The 20,931-nt window shown below is 50.1% G+C and overlaps 8 protein-coding genes across 8 annotated transcripts; 4 read left to right on the top strand and 4 right to left on the bottom strand.

Annotated features, from left to right (window-relative positions):
* Positions 1-501: 501 nt before the first annotated feature.
* On the top strand, positions 502-2,343 carry TRIVIDRAFT_190230 (uncharacterized protein; the record flags this gene model as incomplete). The annotated part of the gene is made up of 4 exons (XM_014103755.1): positions 502-639; positions 818-911; positions 990-1,127; positions 1,196-2,343. 4 exons carry the CDS (start codon positions 502-504, stop codon positions 2,341-2,343), a joined length of 1,518 nt encoding a protein of 505 aa, XP_013959230.1.
* A 235-nt stretch (positions 2,344-2,578) lies between these two features.
* TRIVIDRAFT_178592 (uncharacterized protein) lies at positions 2,579-5,248 on the bottom strand (the record flags this gene model as incomplete). Its single annotated transcript, XM_014103754.1, has 1 exon — positions 2,579-5,248. The coding sequence occupies one exon, from the start codon at positions 5,246-5,248 to the stop codon at positions 2,720-2,722; it is 2,529 nt and encodes an 842-aa protein (XP_013959229.1).
* Positions 5,249-6,352: 1,104 nt separating this feature from the next.
* On the top strand, positions 6,353-11,385 carry TRIVIDRAFT_178589 (uncharacterized protein; the record flags this gene model as incomplete). The annotated part of the gene is made up of 7 exons (XM_014103753.1): positions 6,353-7,094; positions 7,161-7,831; positions 7,946-8,494; positions 8,556-8,653; positions 8,709-10,733; positions 10,798-10,873; positions 10,951-11,385. 7 exons carry the CDS (start codon positions 6,353-6,355, stop codon positions 11,185-11,187), a joined length of 4,398 nt encoding a protein of 1,465 aa, XP_013959228.1.
* An 82-nt stretch (positions 11,386-11,467) lies between these two features.
* Positions 11,468-14,638, bottom strand: TRIVIDRAFT_54648 (uncharacterized protein; the record flags this gene model as incomplete). Its single annotated transcript, XM_014103752.1, has 2 exons — positions 11,468-12,012; positions 12,109-14,638. 2 exons carry the CDS (start codon positions 14,636-14,638, stop codon positions 11,468-11,470), a joined length of 3,075 nt encoding a protein of 1,024 aa, XP_013959227.1.
* Positions 14,639-16,193: 1,555 nt separating this feature from the next.
* TRIVIDRAFT_61772 (uncharacterized protein) lies at positions 16,194-17,268 on the top strand (the record flags this gene model as incomplete). The annotated part of the gene is made up of 4 exons (XM_014103782.1): positions 16,194-16,280; positions 16,331-16,511; positions 16,565-16,839; positions 16,906-17,268. 4 exons carry the CDS (start codon positions 16,194-16,196, stop codon positions 17,266-17,268), a joined length of 906 nt encoding a protein of 301 aa, XP_013959257.1.
* A 252-nt stretch (positions 17,269-17,520) lies between these two features.
* TRIVIDRAFT_230083 (uncharacterized protein) lies at positions 17,521-18,964 on the bottom strand (the record flags this gene model as incomplete). Its single annotated transcript, XM_014103751.1, has 3 exons — positions 17,521-17,876; positions 17,970-18,797; positions 18,877-18,964. The coding sequence occupies 3 exons, from the start codon at positions 18,914-18,916 to the stop codon at positions 17,737-17,739; spliced, it is 1,008 nt and encodes a 335-aa protein (XP_013959226.1).
* A 189-nt stretch (positions 18,965-19,153) lies between these two features.
* Positions 19,154-19,908, top strand: TRIVIDRAFT_215741 (uncharacterized protein; the record flags this gene model as incomplete). Its single annotated transcript, XM_014103750.1, has 4 exons — positions 19,154-19,240; positions 19,334-19,376; positions 19,468-19,498; positions 19,565-19,908. 4 exons carry the CDS (start codon positions 19,217-19,219, stop codon positions 19,656-19,658), a joined length of 192 nt encoding a protein of 63 aa, XP_013959225.1.
* A 404-nt stretch (positions 19,909-20,312) lies between these two features.
* Positions 20,313-20,820, bottom strand: TRIVIDRAFT_30003 (uncharacterized protein; the record flags this gene model as incomplete). Its single annotated transcript, XM_014103749.1, has 2 exons — positions 20,313-20,472; positions 20,594-20,820. The coding sequence occupies 2 exons, from the start codon at positions 20,818-20,820 to the stop codon at positions 20,313-20,315; spliced, it is 387 nt and encodes a 128-aa protein (XP_013959224.1).
* Between the last annotated feature and the right edge of the window lie 111 nt (positions 20,821-20,931).

The following is a 20,931-nucleotide window of genomic DNA, read 5'->3' as shown; positions in this document are numbered from 1 at the left end:
GCAAGCTTGGTGGTTGGGTGGTAAAGTATACTGTATCGTATATGCTGCAGCTTCGATCCTCTGAACCAGCGGTTGAACTTTGTGACCGCTTTGGCCCAAAATCCACTCAGCAGATGAGAATTGAAGACATCCAGCCTCGATTTTTCATATTTTCTACGTAAAGGAGTTGTGTGTTATGTAATGCATTCCACTATGCCACAGAAACTATTTGTAACGGTGCACGATCCTGCTGGAGTAGTGCCCGGGCTCGTATGCGGGGGATGGATGGGACGAGACTTTTTGGAGGCGGATAGCCACGGTCAGGCTACGCAGCGCCGCTTTTGAGTCGCGCCGATCGGAACTGCGTGAGCGGCAAGCATCGCCGACATATTCCACGTTTTTTAATCTGTAATAACAGCCTCGCAGACGCAACTTCTTGCTCGTCTCGTCCCGTTCCGTCTCTTGTTGTTTCTTCTCTCCCCCCTTCTCAATTGAAGGCTGGTCCATTTATCCATCGCCATCATGGCAGCCTCTTATCTGCGAAGCACGACGATTCCTCTCAGCGGCCTGAAGCGATTAGCAGTGCGACCATCTGTGGCCACAACATGCCTCGTTGCTCGACGAACAAAGGCCTCGCTCGCCCAGGATGGCCAGCAACAGGTTGGCGAGGATTCAATTGGCGGTGACAGGCGCTTAGTGCTAACTGGAACCGACAGCTTCTTGCGGCGCATCTTGAGAAAGCCGACCCGGCGGTTTTTGACATCATTGAGCGAGTCCGTATCCCTGATTAGACTTGAAAACACACAGCAATTGTTGCGCATACTGAACCTTGGAGCAGGAGAAAAACAGACAGAAGCACTTCATCAACCTCATTCCGTCAGAAAACTTCACTTCCCAAGCTGTGCTAGATGCTCTGGGGAGTGTCATGCAGAGTAAGTCGCCGAATCTCTCCCTCTCCTTCTCCCTCGAATGACCACTCAAAGCGCGAGGCTAACAAATATTTCCTGCAGACAAGTACTCTGAGGGCTATCCTGGCGCCCGCTATTACGGTGGCAACGAGTTCATCGACCAGTCCGAGAGACTTTGCCAGCAGCGAGCTCTGGAAGCATTCGGCCTGGATTCCAAGTCTTGGGGAGTCAATGTCCAAGGCAGGTTTAACCCTGATATCCCAAAATATCTCGTCTTAGCAATCGATCTAACGATTCCCCGTCTTCAGCTCTTTCTGGTGCCCCGGCCAACCTCTATGTGTACTCAGCACTTATGGATACGCATGATCGACTGATGGGCCTCGATTTGCCTCACGGTGGACATCTTTCTCACGGCTATCAGACACCAACTAAGAAAATATCCGCAGTGTCCAAATACTTTGAGACTCTACCTTATCAACTAGATGAGCGTACCGGCTACATCGATTACGATAACCTTGAAAAAATGGCCACTATCTACCGACCCAAGATCATCGTTGCCGGAACCAGCGCCTACAGCCGCTTGATTGATTACAAGCGCATCCGGGACATTTGCGACAAGGTCAACGCTTACATGGTGGCAGACATGGCGCATATCTCTGGTCTTGTCGCCGCCAAGGTGTTGCCTGGCCCCTTCCCCTTTGCTGATATCGTCACTACCACCAGCCACAAGAGTCTTCGAGGCCCCCGAGGAGCACTGATCTTCTTCCGCAAGGGCGTACGAAGGCAGAACCCAAAGACAAAGGAGGATGAAATGTACAATCTTGAGGGCCCAATCAACAACTCCGTGTTTCCGGGTCACCAGGGCGGTCCCCACAACCATACCATCACAGCTCTTGCCGTGGCATTGAAGCAGACCCAGACCACCGAATTCCACGCATACCAGTCCCAAGTGTTGGCAAATGCTAAAGCTTTTGCTAAGCGCCTCGGAGATGAGAAGGGTAAGGGCGGTCTTGGATATAGCCTTGTCAGTGGCGGTACCGATAACCACCTGGTTCTTGTTGATCTCAAACCCCACGGCATCGACGGCAGCAGGGTAGAGCGTGTTTTGGAACTGGTTGGCGTTGCCGCAAACAAGAATACCGTGCCAGGTGATCGATCAGCTCTGGTGCCTGGCGGTCTTCGGATGGGTACGCCCGCCATGACCACTCGCGGATTCCACGAGGATGACTTTGTACGAGTGGCCGATGTTGTTGACCGAGCCGTCACCATCGCGACTCGTATCAACAAGACAGTCAGAGCGGCAGCAGAGGAGCGAGGCGAAAAGTCGCCTGGTAAACTCAAGCTTTTCGTAGATCATCTTGGCAACGGGGACAGGGATCCAGAGATTGTGCAGCTGAGGAGCGAAGTTGCGGACTGGGTAGGCACGTATCCTCTCCCCTGGGACTCAGCTGAGTAGATGTAATACCAAATGGTAAATTCCTCTCTGAAGCTATATTTTCAAAAGTACTATTTCGGAGACTTGCATCTCTTATTATGGGTATACAGGCTATGAGTCGATCATTCACATGTCGCTCTTACTTGTTGTTAAACAGTAAACACTAAGGATTGCTTTGTGGAGCTACAAAAGGCATTTATAGGTAGAGACAGTGTATAAATAGGGGTGGAAAGGAGGAGGGGGAAAAGCTGGAGCGCATTGAATCCAAACGTTACCATTCGACCATTCAACAAGGTCAGGCAAAAGAAAAGGCCCAAACTACTGGGTATTCAGGAAACAAAATATCAACATACTGGGAAGCACAGAAAATATGCCTTCTCCTTGCAGGCCCAGGAAATTATCGATTTCCCACAGCCGTGGCAACAATATCCAACCGTCGAACAGTTTCATAATATGTTCGTAATCCATCTAGACCCTTGAATGCTACATCTAGGCCATATTCTTCTACGATGGAGTACAAGACGGGCCATACGACAAAGTCGGGAAGGGTCAATTTGTCTCCACAAAGATATGGAGGACGTTTGTGTTTCAAGTTGTCAGCGATGTAGTCGTCCCAAACACCAAGCTCCTGCTTCAACTTCCCAGGCAATGCTCGACTATCGGGATCCCCATCGCTCTTCAGTTGCCGCCAGGTGTATAATAGGTTCAGCCCTTGCTGCATCTGGCTGAATAGCCTCGCAAGCTTTTCTGGACCGTGAGCAGCGGATTCTGCATCGGTAGCGGAGCCGGGCCCGTAGCGGGAGTGCAGATAGAGCATGATTGCAATGTCACCCTGAACAACGGACCTAGCAGCATCGTTGTCAACGAATTTTACAGGCGGAGACCAGAACGCTGGCAGGTTGGTTTGATCGCCGCTGCGGAGATCGTTGCCAGAAGCCATGCTGCCCTTGGCAAACTTAATACCAAGCTCGGCCAACATGAGCGCAATGCGCATGTTGATTACAGGATCCTCAGAGGCAAAGAATCTTGGAGAGTTGCTGATATGCAACACGTCGAAGCCGCGGCCGTAATGCGCCTGCCAGTCAAAATCCGACGAATGGTTTTCCATACCGAACGCCTGAATCATCTTCACAGCATCAGGGCTCTGGCCATTGTTTATCGCATGTGCAGAGGCGCGAGTCTTGCCAGTTGCCCCCTGGCCCCAGATAATAATCTCATCACGATCGAGGAATGTGCCGATATGCCTGAACGTGAGAGATATACGACGGCCTGAATAAGCCAGCTCGGCAGGTGACCTATCACGGTCTGCTCGCTTGTCTCGTCGGATGGCATGCAGCCATTTCATATTTGTCTGCAAGCCCATCCTGAAGAGTGAATTGTGCGAGAGTTTAGCACGTTCGATTTTTCGCTTTCCATCATTGGACGCCTCTTCAGAAAGATCCTTTTCCAGCTTCTTAGTTCTAAGAGTCATGGTTCTTTCCGCCCCAAGACTGACGTTGGCAATGTATGACCCCTTGACAATATCCAGGGTTTTATCGCTATGCTCGGAAATATAGTCATTTCCATCGCGATAAAACTGAATGAGGACATGGTTCAGGGGGTGGCCGAGATGCTTCTCTATTTCGGCTTTGATGGCTTTGACGGTTGGAGAGAATGGAAGCAGTGGTGGAGATTCATCAGCGGGATGACGATAGACTGGCATGGTGCCATCTTCGCCCACCTCGCCTTGAACAGCGACAAGTCGGGGAACCTCACCGCCCTGGTGTGACATCCTTTGCCATTGTACCTCCTTTTCAAGCTTTTCAAAAGCTTCATCCGCTAAACTACTTGGCAGCGCATTGAGAATGACATCGGCATCGCCCTCACAAAGCTTTTGTTTGGGGGAGGAATCGCTTTTGCTTTCGTAATCAGCAAGCGTGGTAGCTGGTTTAGCATGTTCCGCCGTGCCACCCTCAGTTGTCGCTTGGCGTTCCATATCTGTCTTCTTCGTTTGCACGTTATCCTTCTCGGGATTTTGAGATTGCGTCTTAGAGGTGGGCTTCGGATTTGGTTCATTCACAGTGGTAGCAGGGCCAGGTGAGCTGGGATCGAGCTTGAGTTCCAGAAGCGACTGTACAATATCCTTATCACTACTGGCACCAGCCGCTTTTGCTCGCGGAGCGGATGGCGTATTTGGTGCTTTCTTGGAGGCTCCAATCACCGACGGAGTTGAAGGTAAAGTACTGAGAACCTCTTTCGAGGATAAAATCTCACAACCGGTCAGTTCGACGAGGCTTTTTATAGCCGCTGCCCGCCTAGATTCATGACGATAGCCACAACAGTCTTCTATGACCGTAATAGCCATCCCATGACCTGCGGCGTCCATGGCGGTGGCGTAGACGCCAATATTGGCCAGGGAGCCACAGATAAAAACTTCCATGACCATCTTGCCCTGTAATGCGCGTAGTAATTGCGTGCCATGAAACGCGGAGTAATATGACTTTGTCAATTTCATATCACTCTTTTGGACGGCCTCCGCAACGGCTAGAGGCATGCTGCACCCTGCGTGCGAAGGCTTCACACAAAGAGGCTCCCCATGACTCAGAAAGGCCTCATGATCCAGTGAGTCATCAGTAGAAGCCTCAGCTGTGACGTTTTTCCTGCGGCTTTGGGCAGGTCCGGGCCGCAATACAGGTCCCTTCTCAGATAACACTATCTGGTCGCTCTCAACTGAACGGGCTTTGTCGAACTGGGACTGAATCCAGATGACATCTCCCACCGAGCGAAAAGCGGTTGCAATCTTGGTTGCGCGATCGACAAATCCTTTTGGATGGGTGACAGGCAGCCCGCCATCAACAGGATCAAGGAAGTCGTTTTGAAAGTCAACCAGGATGAGAGCCTTACGGGTTGTGAGTTGGGGTAGTGCGGCTTGGTCGAAGGCAAACATTGTATCCAGCTGATGAACGAGTCTAGCGATGAAGCATATCAGGGGGATACGAATAGGCAGGCAGCAAGGCGGAAATAAGACGCCTCCTTTACTCGAGCAAGATCTGCCTTCAGAGGTTGGTCCGGCAAGTACTGGTAAAGAACGGGCTGTTCAGCTGAACCTTTGACGTATGAACGATGCTCTGAGCACTTTGAAGCGCCGCTCATTGATCAACAAAGCCCAACGCTGGCGGTTTGAGATAGGAGAGCAAAATGACGGCGCGGTCAGCCAGCTGAATCAAAACGTGATATGGCCAAAATTACCAAATATACCTGGGCGTCATGACCAACTGACAAGGAGGCGCAGGTGTCCAAGTATTGGCTAGGTAGGTTCGCTAGTCGACACAATTTAGTGTAGCGCCAAGTACTAGGTAGGCGTTGACAGGGAGTTTTAACACAGCCGAGATGCCATTTAAGCGCGTTGACACAATGCTTGATTCTGCGGTAAGGAATACAAATCATAACTCGATGTGGAAGTGCCGGAGCGATCATGGTGAGGTGTGCTGGGGATGAGCGCATCCGGCATTTGCTCCTTGACCTCTTTATCCGTATCCCAAGCAATTATGCATGCCAGGTACGAAAGGCCATACAACGCTGTCACATGCGACTCCACACTGTTGGTGGCTAAAAATAGCTAAATGTTGTATTCTGGTGTCATTTTTAAAGAATAAGTTTAAGAAAATTATAAAGTTTTTTTTTACATCGTATATATCAACATTACACCTCATTATCTATATACATTTACACATAGATGTAAATTACATAAAACTAAAAAAATCTAGTGCTTTTCATGGGAAGATATTTATCTCCAATAACCATGATAAACTACGTCAGAATGCTTACATAATAAATTGAACATTATCGACTTATTACCGGGTAACCATAATAAAACAAACGCAGGATCATTATTGATGCATCACTGTTGCATACATACGGAGCGAGAGGAGTGAGAGTACTCATTTGCCCTTCGAATACCCCTGCCTTTCGAGCATGTGTTTATCCACAGGCACCTGTTGATACCGATTTCCCCCCCTCCAATCGCCGACGACTCTTCCCAGGCCACCTCATGGCTGGCGCAAAGAAGAAGAAGAAGCCGGCTGCCAATCCGGCGCGAGGCTTTGCGACGACCTCTGTTGCGTCCAAGCCTCGCCTGGAAATAGTAGAGCCAGCAGGATCTCCGTCCTCTTCGGGTGTCAATACTCCCAAAACTGCTCCTCCAGCTGGATCAGAAGCTACCCCGCCACCATCGAAGCAAACCGAACAGAGTGGCGAGCAAACGACAACCAAGGAAGTCGTCCTGAGCCCCGAAGAGTTTGAACGACAGCTCGAAGAATCCGAATTACAGCTGTTTGTAGAAAAGTACTCTCAGAAAGTCAAGCGAGATGCTCAACGCCAGTGCTCCCGATTGGAGACCGATCGACGCCTGCTTCGCAGCCAGGCTGAAAATATCAACACGCAAAAATGGCTGCCTCGGGAATTGATGGATCATATCCTCGACCTAATCAAGGCGGAAAGTCGGTTCTATGCATCAAGCCTGTCCTCTGAAAATGCTGGACCTGGGAAGATGCCATCCGAAGAAGATCTGGTGTCACGCATCTGGACTTTGCAACAGACTCTCTCGGGGGCTGCCTTTTCTGATAATATCGTCGAAAGCGCTATACAGCATATCTTGGATATCACACCAAACATATCAGCTGCTCCTCGAGACTATATATGGGGTCTAGAAGAAGCTCTCGAATGGCTCGCTCGTGAATCTCCGCTTGAAGATCTCCCTACGTACAGAAATAGGACCAAAACAGTTCCCAAAGGTCAGTATCCCATAGTCGATTCCAAGGTGGATCATCGCCTCATCATTCTCTGACGTATTCTTTTAGACGCTGCTGATGGTGCATCCGGCCCTCCATCTCGCACGAGTACTCCCAAATTAAACGCAACTCAAGCCAGCCGCACTGAGAAAAGCAACGCACCGAATAGCCGCCCTGGCAAGGCCCGGGCGTCTCCAATTGCTACATTCGATGGTGAAATTGAACCAGAGGATTTGATACCGGAATACATTGCCACAAAGGCAAAATTACTCGAGTTAGGCCATCTAGAAAAAGGAGCGCAATCTAAATCCACCAAGCAGCAGACAAAGGAAAACGAGACGGACATGGCAGCAGTGGCTTACCTGGAATCGAAACTTAAAACTATAGAATCTGATGTTCTGTTTGACAAATTCTTGGCAGAGCAACAATGGAAGAAAGAGAAAGTCGTTCTGGAAAAGCAACTCGCTTTAGCTAGGAAGAATGCTGCCACTGACTCAAACGACCAGCCGCAACCTGAAGACCCCACACCCACGTCAGAAATGGACGACGATATCACTGCTATAGCTGAGAAGATGGCTAAGGATATCCTCGCCGAGGGAAATGATGACGACGACATCGTGGGTCTATTCGAATCCCTCCCACAGAGCGAGGTCGACCCGACCACTGGGAAGCTCCAGACCGTAGTCAACTCTTCGGATGGAGTACGGCTTGTTATTCGAGAATTTGCCAAGTGGACGGGAGTCAGCCCGAAACGAATCTTGGAGGAAGCCTGCCGTTCTAGGCAAGTTGAAACACCATGTCCATCACTACTCGCAGTACTAACATTGACCAGAGACCCTTCTGTCAACATCAAGTATACAGTTATTTCCGAGGCTTCGTTTGCTAATCGTCATTCAGTGGACATTTCGTGGTCAAAGCCGCAGGACCCTGCCCAGATTGTGGCCAGCGCGGATGTTGAAGCAGTGGTTGATCCTTCTCACTTCAGGTTTACTATGACCAAAGTTGCTACACCAGACACGAAGCAATCAGAGGCCTATGTTGCCACAGCAGCGCTGTTCCACATATTTAATGGCAATCCCAAGGAAGAAAAAGTGAATCTCAGACTTCCGACTGTCTGGCGAGACTTTTGGTCTGAGATGGCCGAAGCTAAAAAAGGCCATTTTGATGCGCAGGATCGATTAGCTGTGAAACAACTCAAGGCTCTTGTCCGTCAAAGGCATGATCAGGAACTTGAGGATGGTGTTGTTCTACAGGGGGCGTTCCGGGGTCGCAATAATGCCAAGGCTTCACCAGAAACTGCTGAATCAGGACATGTCGAGCGATCAAAGCACATTGAGAGTGATGACAATTTGATAAAGTTGTGGGCATCAAAGTCGAGCAGGAAGAAATATGCAGCAATGCTAGTATGTTATCAACATATGCTCCTTCTGTCGCGGCGCCACAGCCTATTGACGCATATATCAGGAATATCGAGTACAGCTTCCCATGTGGAAATTCAAAAACCATGTTCTGGATGCTGTGGATAATAATCAAGTGATAATAATCTGCGGAGAAACCGGCTGGTAAGTTGACAATTCGTTCTTCTACCAGAATTGGGTCTTGCTTACAATTCTGTAGCGGCAAAAGTACACAAGTCCCAGCGTTTTTGCTGGAGCACGAGCTGTCGCAAGGCAGGCCGTGTAAAATATATTGTACGGAGCCTCGACGGATTTCTGCAATATCCCTGGCTCGTCGAGTAAGCGAAGAGTTAGGCGATGAAAGGGGTGACTTGGGAACCTCTAGATCCCTCGTTGGCTATTCCATCCGCCTTGAATCAAACACGTCTAAAGAAACGCGGCTTGTATATGCTACTACAGGAATCGTTATGAGAATGCTTGAAGGTTCAAACGACCTTGGCGAAGTCACACACCTAGTACTCGATGAGGTCCATGAGCGCTCCATTGATAGCGATTTTCTTCTCATCGTTCTTAAACGCCTCCTGAAGCGCCGGAAAGACTTGAAGGTTATTTTGATGTCTGCTACTGTTGATGCAGAGCGGTTTTCTGCGTATCTGGGTGGTGCGCCGGTTCTAAACGTCCCAGGGAGAACATTCCCAGTCATGGTCCGCTACCTGGAAGATGCTGTTGAGCTTACTGGCTATGCTCCCAACAATTCGGAATCTGATCGGCTTGTTGATCTCGATGACGATGCAGTCGAGACCGAAGTAGAGGGCCTAAAATCAGAGATGGCACAGAGCCTCGCAGGCTATTCAACCAGAACCAAAACTGTTCTCGCTCAGATGAATGAATACCAGATCGACCTCGACCTCATTGTGGAACTGATCGCTCGAGTTTCTACAGATGAATCGCTCCAGCAGTACAGTAATGCAGTCCTGGTCTTCTTACCCGGAATTGCAGACATAAGATCATTGAATGATATGCTATTGGGAGACCCTCGATTTTCCGCGGGTTGGCTTGTTTACCCTCTACACTCTACGATCGCCATGGAGGACCAAGAGGCGGCTTTTCTTGTGCCACCTCAAGGTATGCGAAAAATCGTGTTGGCGACCAATATCGCAGAGACTGGAATTACCATTCCAGATGTTACCTGCGTCATTGACACAGGCAAACACCGCGAAATGAGATTTGACGAGAAGAAGCAGCTTTCCAGGTTAATTGATACATTCATATCAAGAGCCAATGCGAAGCAACGAAGAGGACGTGCTGGTCGTGTGCAGAATGGGCTGTGTTTCCACATGTTCTCCCGGTACAGGCACGATACTCTTATGAGCGATCAGCAAACTCCAGAGATGCTCCGGCTCTCCTTGCAAGACTTGGCCATACGAGTCAAGATCTGTAAGATAGGCGGTATCGAAGAGACTTTAGGCGACGCTTTGGACCCTCCCTCGGCAAAAAATATACGTCGAGCTGTTGACGCGCTTGTGGATGTGCGAGCCTTGACTGGTACAGAAGATCTCACCCCTCTTGGCTACCAATTGGCAAGATTACCTTTGGATGTCTTTTTGGGAAAGCTCATTCTCTTGGGGTCTGTATTCAAATGTCTGGACATGGCCATTACTGTCGCGGCGATCTTATCGTCTAAATCGCCTTTTTCCGCCCCCTTTGGACAGCAAGCGCAAGCAAATAATGCGAGAGCAGCTTTCCGCCGTGCGGATTCGGATGTCCTTACAACTTACAATGCATACCTGGCATGGAAGCGAGTATGCCAAGCGAATGGAAATCTTGGAAAAGAATTCCAATTCTGCAGAAAGAATTATCTAAATCAGCAGACGCTCACTAACATAGAAGATCTAAAGGGACAACTGTTGACGTCTCTGGCTGACTCCGGATTCCTGTCCTTGACGGAGGAAGAGCGGCGGGCTTTATTAAAGCTTCGATTTTCCTCCGGAGGTCGCGGTCGTCGTCAGCAGCAATTTGTCGAGGTACCCCAACGAGTCAATCTCAACAGCGACAACGATGTTGTGTCGACTTCCGTTATTGCATGGAGCTTCTATCCTAAGCTCCTCGTGAGAGATGCGCCTGGTTCCAAGGGGCTCCGCAATATAGGAAACAACCAATCTATCAGCCTTCACCCCAGCTCTGTCAACCGTGGACTGTTCGAGATCAAATGGCTGTCGTATTATACTATAATGCAAACCAAATCGTGAGTTACCGTCCTTTTCTGTCTGCACGCCTCTCTGCCGGAGCATATCTGATTATGAATGTAGGATTTATCGCGCACATGAAACCAGTGCCGCAGAACCCTTCGCGATAGCACTGCTGTGTGGTGACGTACGATGCGATGTAAGTCAGGGGAATTTTTATATCCGGCCTCTTGCTTGTATCACTTGAATTGCAGTACTGATGCTATTTGTTTTTAGCTGTATTCTGGCGTCATAGTGTTGGATGGTAACCGGGGTCGCTTTGCTGTTCCGGACTGGAAAACAATGCTCGTCATTAAAGTCTTACGCACGAGATTGCGAGAACTACTTACGAGAACCTTCAAGCAACCCGGCAAACTGCTCACTGCACAACAAGAAAAATGGTTTGATGTGTGGCAGCGTCTATTTTCCCAGGACTTCAATCAAGACAAGACTGTCAACACCGTCAGTCTGTAATAGACTTGGGCCTGAATAGAGAGCATTGCATTTGGAGCTGGTTCATAGAGGCTAGCCACAGAATATAGACATACTAGGGCACATACACCTGGGGCATTGGGATAGGTACAACCGCTTGGGCGAAATGGCAATTTCGGAGCAAGATAACAAGGCAATACTAGGTTTGGAACTTGATAGACTTGATTTTGTCATTTCGGTAAAAAAAAAAAAAATACTATAACTACTTGCTCATAATATATAGTAAAGTTGGAGATATCCCGAGAAAACATACGCTGAGAATTTAGTCAGTCTTCTCGGCGTTATTCTTCGGGTTGGAACCTCTCAAAAATAGCTCCTTGAAGTCCGCGTTGCTCTTCGTTGCTGGCTTTGTACTTTCACCATCGGTTTTTACATTCGACCCGGGTGTTACTCTTGGGGCAGAGAAACCGAGCCCTCGCTTTGGACCTGGTCTTCCTAAGGTAGGCCGCCTCATAACCGACGAGGGCATGAAGCTGTTCGCTGTGGTGCTAGCTGGCTTGTCTTTCTTGGCCGAACTCTGGCTACGGGGGACAATGCGATCTTCCATTCTCCTGGCCTTGGCGTGACGGAGATCATCAGGAGATCCAACCTGTAGTTTGCGGCCTTCAAACTCGACGTTGCTAAGCTGTAGACTTGCCTTGCCCGTAGCAGAAGAGTCTGCGAATTCTATCTTTGCGCCACCATGGCCTGGCTGTAGAACTAGCTTAACAATGGGCCCAAATGGCTCAACAAGCGCTCGCACTCGAGCGTCATTAATCGTGTCAGGCAGGCCCATGAGGGCGATGGTGCGTGCGGCAATGTCGGCAGCTGAAGGGTTCGACGATTTGTCGCTGACAGACGCCATGTCAACGTCAGCATCTTCAGTTACCTGGCGTGCCGGAGATGCGCCGTCCTGTGACACACTATGAGCCGTGGGCTTCACATTTGAAGCCTTTGAAATCTCGACGTGGAGTATCTGGTTAAGGAACTTGGTCTTGTTCAGTTCTGACGCAGCCTTTTCGGCTTCGTCCTTAGTTGCAAAGTCGACAAACGCAAATCCCCGGCCCTTGCCGCTTATGTTTCGGGGAACGTTTATTCTCGAAATGGTTCCGTATTTTGAGAATATTTCGCGGATTTCATCTTCTGTAGCCGAGGGGCTCAATCCCGAGACATGAACTTCTCGGCCCTCAGCAACAGCACCCTCGCGGCTTTTTTTGCGATTGGGATCCGAGTACTTAGCCAAGAGCTTATATTTGTCTTCGAGAATAGTACCTTCTTTTGCCACTGCTCTGGCAGATGCTTCACTGTCACGGAAAGACACGTAACAGAATCGGCGATGCGTATTCACCTTCAAACTGGGCCATCGAATGCTCAAAATATCTCCGCAATCCTTGAACAACCGACGAATGTATTTTTCATCAGCCGCAGGCGGGTAGTTGGTTACGTAGATGGTTAAATCATGTGCTGATTGCACATCAATCTGGGACTGCCCAAAGAACTTGCCGTCTCTGAGTAATGCAGATTGAGCTTCTTCTGGAGTACTGAATTCAATCATTGCCGTTGATGAGTGACCATCTTCTTCTCGCACCAGTGCTGTAATATTATTGATGTGACCATACTCCTTGAAGTACTGGCGGAGCTTTGTCTGCGTGACCTCGGCAGGGAGATTTGTGACGAGTACGGATGTGTTCTCTCTGTCTCTCCGTAGTCCAGACTGTGTTTCACGCAATTCGTGGTCGTTCTTTTGGCGCTTATTGTTGGTATTGTCGGGTTCTTGGGAATCCACTGGATCTTCTCGTTTTCTCTTAGACTGGCCTGGGGAGACCTCTGAAACCTCTTCGTTATGGTCTGCTGGCTGCGTGCCATAATATGCAGCATAGGCCGCAGCCTTCTCCTCTTCTTCAAGAGCGCGTCGCTTCGCAATATTCCTTTCAGCTTTCTGCACGGCATCTGCCGCTCGGCGTACGGAATGCGATTGTTCATAATCGTTGCAATGCTGCATGTAAACCTCCAACACCTTTTCGGGCCAGTCAATAGTCTGCCGGTTTACAGCACGCTGAAGGACAGCGGTGGCAAGCACTGGTATCCGGAAATTGACTCCTCCAGAGGAGGGTGTGGGACTGTTGCTCGTGCTGGTGGAAGAAAAGATGAGCATCTCCCACATATAATAGCGAAACCAAAAATCGTGACTGTCGGCGTGGATTTGGGCCTTGGCTAGCTTATTCCACTGCATTCTTGCCTCGTCTATCGCTCGCTTCTTCTCAGTCAGGTACTGGATGTAGATACGCTCAAGTCTAAACTTGGGGTCGCCCTGAAAGTCTTTGCCGTACAGTCTCTTGCCCACAACCTCAACGTCCTCGAGAGCGGCACTCAGCCCTACATCAGCCACATCGACAGCCTCATCCGTAGCGCTCGCGTCCATCGCTGTTCGTTTTAGGAAACCGCACCACGCCACATACATCTCGATCATACTCTCCATGCCGTGCTTGTAGAGCTGATTTTCGCTCGTCGCGGCATGCTTGATTGACTCCACTTCAGCAAAATCCAATTTCGCCTCTTCCGCACATAGAATTAACCTATTCCATAAGCGACCAGACCAGGGGCAATGCTGAACGGCCCGGCGGAGGGCGTTGAGTAGATATTCAGGGGCTTTTGAATCGGCGTACGAGGATGAGAGGAAGACTATATGTTGGTGCCAAACCGATTCGTCGGATGCGAATATCCCGGTCAACGCTCTGGCATAGAGTCCACAGCAGAGGTTGAAATTGATGTCAGCAATGCCTTGTCCGTCATGGGTGCGTGATGTCTCCCATTCAAGATATTCAGTCATGATTTTCTTTTGGGCCTCCGTGTCGTCCGCTCTGGACGCCTGTTGCAATTTAAGCTCAAAGGAATCCCGCTCCGCCATTAGGCGCTTTGCGTCCTGGGATAGTGCGGTGACGTCTTTCATGGATTCCTCCCATCCGGCGCGATTGTATTCCGACAAGAAACTCGAGTACATTTGCGACGTGTCGTCCCAAGTGAGATGAGGCGTCGTCAGTCGGTCACGGTACAGATGCGTGATGCGCTTAACACCCTCTGGAGTTTTCGTCTTCTCCAGCAGCTCCCTTTCTAGCGATATCCAGCGGTTCCAGAGAATATGGCTGTCGTTGATGCGATATTTGATGGCCTCGTAACCTTGCTGCCACAGATCAAGGGCAGATCCAAACGAGAAAAGCTCGCGGCCCATCATTTGTTCCTCTTCTGGCCACCCAGCAGCATCAGATTGGCTGTCCGCCCAAAGAGACCAGAAGAAATTGCAGTATGCCAGCCATATTCGCAGGCTGCCAGGCTCCGCGCCGACAGCGCGTTTGAAAAGTTCGACGACATTTACGCGCTGCTCGAGATCGGAGGCGTTGCGGGTGGTTTCGTCGAGATAGGCCAGCCAACTCTCCTCGCCTACAGGATTGGCCATGGTCGTCTTCGGTGCGGCATCACAGTGCCTGCAGCATAAAGCAAGAGTTGCCGCAGTTTTGGACGTCGATGGCAGGGAAGGGGAGATTTGGTGGAAAAAAGGGCAGATTCGGATGTCGACGGTAAGCTTGCTTTGGGCCGATGGGATCTGCAGATGCAAAAAGCTGATTGTGCTGGTGCTACGGAGTACTACCAGGTACTAATACTACCTGTTTAAGGTACCTCTACCCAATGCAAGGCCGAGCTGCCGACCTTAGCTTGATGGTGCCTAGCGATGCTGAGCGGCAGGTACCAGCTTAAGTACTCTGAGCTTTTTGGCAGCCCTACTACCTACTACCTGGTAGTACCTTACCTTAGACGTACCTAGCTACCTGTAAGAGGCAGCAATTCAGCCGCGGCTGATGGATACGAGCACATGTACCTAGGTATGATTCAAACTTATGATGGCGTTTAGGCAGCCTTCAGAGTATACCGTAGATCAGTGGATAGGATTAATTAGATACTGCCAAAAATAATATCCATACGTTCTAAGTAGGTAGTAGGCAATAATACTTAGGTACCTACCTACCAGGTAGGTTTCGCATCTGGGAAATCAGTATTGGGTCCCGTTTTAGAGTTATAAATATACAAGGTCCCTCGTAACATTCGGACATGAAATTGTTAGCAATACCATCGTGACACTAGCAAGACCAAACTAGTCCTGTTTCCGCTACCTGTTCGGCGCCTGGAAGCCACAGTAGAAGGTGGCCTGCTTGTACGGTTCCATGTTTCAGATCAACCCCCCTACTTTGCAGAATGCAGCAGGTACCCAACCGCTACGGAGCCAGGCACAGCAGCACATTTGGAGCGCGTTATTAGCGCTGGCTAGGTGCTGGAGGTGGGCCCACAGACCGGGATTGCATCCCTATCATTAATGATCTACGGAGCCCAACACGGAGCTGGGGGTTAAAGCGACCACTGCAGTACTCGTACTGGCATTCTTTCCGCTGAATTTCATCCTCCATCGTGTCTTCCTGTAGCGACTGCGATTCGGCCTTTCGTTCTTCTTTTTTCTCTCTTGATCTTTACCACGGTCTTGTATAGACCACCCACGCTCCCTACGACTCTATTGCGAATTGCACTTCTTACGCTCCTTTTCCCTCCCTTTTCGAGCCCCTTCTATGGCCATTCCATCCGCGGACCTTGACTATTCTCATTAACCCTTTCTCCCTTTACTTGCGAGATCTGCATTCCACTCCTTCAGCCTCATTCTTTTGCTCGTACATTGCGCAACCTGTTACGAGTCCGTTTTCGATTGCTGTCTGACCGTGTGTGCTGGTAACTCTCGGTCGACATTTGTCCAGATTCCCCGTTCTTTCAACCTTCTTCTTCCGGATCTTCGTGGCGTTGTATTAGAAAGAGAGGGATAGAGGGATAGAGAGAAGGAGAAAGAAAAGTCTGGTGGTTCCAGCCTATCTTTCCGATTATCTAGTTCGTTCTAGAAGACAGGGTTCAATTTCTTCTCATATTTCAATCCCAGCGTGCAGGTGACGGCACCTAAGAGCCATCCTTTCGATATGCGTTACCTTCTCCCGGCAGTGCTCGGTGCACTGAGCCTGATCTACGTCGATGGTGTTGCTGCCCAGGACGTTCCCACTTGTGTGGTAGGTCAATTCAACTGTTGGTGGTCTAGCAATATCTGACCCTGTCACAGCCTGGTTGTGCAGACACTGTCAAAGGCCAATTCCCCCAGTATGGCTGCGTTAGTGCAGATGATGCTGCCTGTCTCTGTGCAAATGCCAACTTCGGATTTGGCGTTCGAGACTGTGGTCAGAGCGGATGCGGCGCTACGGATGTCCAGATCCAGGCCTTTCTAGCTGGGTCTTTTTGTCAGGGTAAGAATACAAAATGCATGGACGAGACCAGTCGTATACTCATCCATCCATAGGTCAACAGTTGGCGTTTACGCCTACTGACGCACAAGCTCCTCCGACGTCAACGTCTGCCGGCCCACCATCGTCGACGGCTCCTCCAGGCGAAACAACCCCAATCCCAACATCACCCTCGTCCACGACTGCTCCGAACTCGGAAACAGCACCTCCGTCTTCATCCTCGACCACGGCGCCACCAACCACAACAGCACCGCCCTCAACAGCACCTCCCACTCAGACCTCTGCTCCGTTGACAGCAACCCCTCCACACCAAAACTCCACGATCCCCGTGGTATGTTTTTCTTATCCCGATCCCATGACCTTGATCTTACAATGTTGCTAACGTTAGGTAACCTAGTCTACGCCAACATCACCGCCTTCTACCACAACCTCTGTTGCCTCTTCCACCTCTGCCGCCACTACATCAAGTCCCACTGCTAGTGAAACGTCCGCAGCTGCTCCGGCTGGTGGTTTGTCTCAAGGTGCGGCCATTGGAATCGGAGTCGGTGTTGCTGGTGGTGTAATTGCAATTGCGCTTGTTGGCGCCTTCTTTTTCCTGAAAAATCGCAGCCGAACTCACGATTCCTTCGACATCTCTCAGCCTCCTCCTAGCTCGGGGCGTGGTCAAGGCGCGTTCGAAAAGTATTCGAATGATCTCGAACTGGTTTCCAACCGGTACGAAGATATGATACCTCGGCAGCAGCCAAGAGCCATGGTGTAATTGCAGCTCGTGCCTTTGATAGTCCTCAAGCGAAATAGCTATCTGTACTCTGGTAGTGGGAATAGCTCACAATTGAGGGCCAGCTTCGATCCAATTTCCATTTGTTTCAACTGTATGGGTTATGTTGCAAACTCTAATCAAGAGCTCAAAGCGACGGCCGGAGACTAACGCCTTTCTTCTCCTGGAGTAAGCCTCTGTGTAATGTATTATCCGACACCTACTACAAAATACAATCTGTGACGGGCCATCTCAAGTTAATACTGGGTGTGTGTATTCTTAATTTCTTGAGTACGGATACTGTTCAAAGAGTCTGAAGTTACATGGTGCAGGAAACCAGAACTGATCAACTCTATCCAGTTGCCCGAGTGTGTTGTTTCTTTTCATTGTACATATGTTGATACAGGTACATGCTCATTGTCATGCCAACTCTATTGCTTTCGAATTTCAACCAGCCTCAGTCTCTTGTCTCTACCAGGAATAGTACGGTCTCTGGCCATGGACCTTGCGGTTCGGTAAATGAACCCAGGGGCCCTTTTGCGCCTCCTTGGCCTTCTCCTCTTCATATTCCCGGATTCTGGTCTTTTCCTCTTTCAGAATGACTGTAAAGCCTGCATCACCACACAAGTTAGCAAATTCGAACTCGAAACATGATCATGGCCATGACAGCAAATTGAAAGAAAGAAGGGCTGAGAGTGTCTTACTGGTGCTGGGATGCTGAATGACACCCATTCTCCCTCGTCCCTTATAGTCGAGCTCCTTTCCACGCCAGGGGCCTCGCCCAACCCATGACTGCGCAACATACAGGCGCGTCGGGTCCACAATCTCCATCCATTTGCCATCCTTGGTTCGCACCTTGCGAGGCTTGTCCAGGATGTCACCGTTGACCTTTCCAAGGCCCATGCCACGCTGGACAACGGCCATGTCCCGCGCCTCCTCCAAGTGATATTTAACTTCGGCCGCAAACTTCTTTTTTGACCACTTCATTTGCTGAATAGCTTCATCGACTGGCTTGCCGGCAATCTGTCGTGCCAACATAACCAGTTTCTTGACGCTGGTTGGGAAAAAGTCGCTCTTGTGAATGAGTTCGCGCTCGGTCATTTTGATTCTCTCCTCCCTCGTCAGTTGTCCGTTTCGGCGCACTGATTGGATGACTTTTCTTCGCTGCCACCGGATACGGCTCCGAGCATCTGGATCGACTACCATTGCCAGGCTCTCCTTCGTCCTTTCCTCTGACGTCTGGGCGGCTGGAGAATCGGGTGCCGGTTTTGAGGCCTCAATCTCGTCCTGGAAAATGTTGTCTTCAACTCCACCCCGCATATTCCTTTGCAAGAACTGCTGTCGCTTCTTGGGGTCGTCCAGTTCAGAGGCGGAGGGGTCCTGGCCTTTGTCGCCAGAGTCTTTGGAACTGGATTTACCCCATCCTTTGAACACATTGATCGACCATTTGTGACGACGCTGAGTCAGTACGCCAACACTTCCGTGCAAAACTCCATTGGCCGGCGCCAGCAATGAGGTTGGAGAAGATGGGCCTATGTCAAGTTGGTGATTTTCAGTTAGCCAGTGAACATTAATACAAAATGGTGATTTCTTCAGGCAAAAAGACATTACTTGACAGCGCCAGCCGCCGAGTGGCTAGCCGTAGACTCATTGGTGCGGAGATGCAGCAGCAAGAAGACGAGTCTCAACTAACTGATCTACAGCCCATTGAAGAGAATATATGATCCAATCTTCCCAATTTACTAAACCGTCGCATAGCTGGAGACGCTCTTTTTCGCACACCCGAGAATCCGCCGGCCGCCGGCATTGTGCTATCACGTGATCTGCCTTAGCGGGATTAACATCAGACCATACCATAGCAGATTCTCCATTTCCGTTATACCGAACTCATCAAACAGCCAAACAACGCATCTCACAGCTTCAGAACAGCTTGGAAAGCTCTCTATTCAAAATGGCTATCGCACCGATCACTGGAGTACGTCCCTATCCCGACCAATGGCGTAGTGTCGCACTGGAATCGCGGCAGGTCCCGCTATAAATTCATTGGAGTAGCTAACACAGGGTGCAGATGCTGCGGCGACAGCTCATCCTTGACCTTGGCGTCGGTCTTGGTAAATACTAACCCCCGATTTTCCGCAAAGCTTGTATACAGCTGGAGGACTTGATATTTTTTCCCCCTTGCTTTGGCTCACATCTCGTTAGGATCCGGATTCATCATGGCCAACTGGTACTGGTACGGGACTTGAATCTAGCGAACCGAATTGGATTTGCAAGGGAAGACTGTCTAATAACGGGATAGGTACGGCTACCACATGCCCCGAACCAACGGCCGAGACGCCTACTACGCCAAGAAGGAGGCCGAGCGTGCTGCCGCGCTGTCACAGGCACAGTAAGGGACAATTGCATATATGGGTGGACCGAGAGGGAATGCGACATGGACAACTGTTGGTCGAATAGAAGGTGAATGACGGGGCCAACGGACTGTTCGTTGTTGCAGGAGCATGGCTGCTTGGCGGATATCAGATATCACGGAAGAAAGGCAGCCAGGCGAACCTCTACTTAGACCAATAAGTCTCGGGGCAATACGATTCTATTATCTCGCTTGGCTTAGTATATTTATTGATGTACCGATTCCCCTTTGCATTATGCTGAGAACACTGCTGGGTGGTTATTCCCTAGATGTGGGCAAATTATGTGCCATGCGAAGCCAAATCTTTGTAGCCCCTCTTTGTAACAGTTGTAAGCTTTCGTGTGCCGAGGGGCATGCAACTTCCCCATTAGCATTGAAGCTTCACAATGAACGCTCAAGATCATATGCGCACAACTCCAGTTCGCCGAGTCTCTATAGTTGCTTCGCCGAGTCGGATGGCCGCAATGTGTGGCATTGTGTGAGCGTCTGGGCCAAAGATGGAATATGCTTAGGTCATGTCCGATATTGCTCAGCCTGCCCCCTCAGGGGTCGTAAATTTGGGTCAGATGGCCAGTACAGGGTCGTTAAAGGACCTGGACTTCACTGCTGCCTTTCGCAATACAAGAAGCAGGGTGCATCATGGCGATGCTTCGTCGGCATCATGCCAGCTCGATGACCACTGATGCGGCTTGGGCGGCTCCTTTGTCTTGGTGCCTTCAGAGCTGTTGTCCACTCTAGCCCTCTCCCCTTCCCATGCCGTTGTCTCTACAGTAAACGTCCCCTGTTTGTCTTTACACCTGTTTAATTCATTGTTAGTGACGATAGTATCAATTAGGCGACTCAATGCTTCAGCCGAGGGGCAGGCAGTGACGGCGCAAAACAAATTGAGCTCCTCCTGGTGGGGGTTCCAAACTCTACCTTCGAAACAGCCGATCGACAGCAAAGCACCTGACCGGGCTTTCGCGCGACAGTGGCCGCTGAACCTCGCATTTGTACTGCAGCATCTGAAAAAGCTCGCAGGCCGACAGATCAATCTTGCGCGACACAGAGCCCGCGCCATCAAGCTTCCGGCGCCGGCCCGAGGCGTCCTGCTGGATCCGAAGAGGCAGCTCTGAGGCGGGGAATGAGCGGCAGGGAGGCGTCATTTGCAGCTGGAGTGTATGCGAGATCCTGATTTGAGACCGGGCGGATGGAGGCGGCGATAGGCGGACAGTTGCTGAGCGCTGTTGAGGAGGCCAGTTTGGAGGAGGTGAGTT

Source organism: Trichoderma virens (genome assembly GCF_000170995.1).
Source record: "Trichoderma virens Gv29-8 chromosome Unknown TRIVIscaffold_4, whole genome shotgun sequence".
Classification (NCBI taxonomy): domain Eukaryota; kingdom Fungi; phylum Ascomycota; class Sordariomycetes; order Hypocreales; family Hypocreaceae; genus Trichoderma; species Trichoderma virens.
This window is presented reverse-complemented; position numbering and strand designations above follow the sequence as displayed.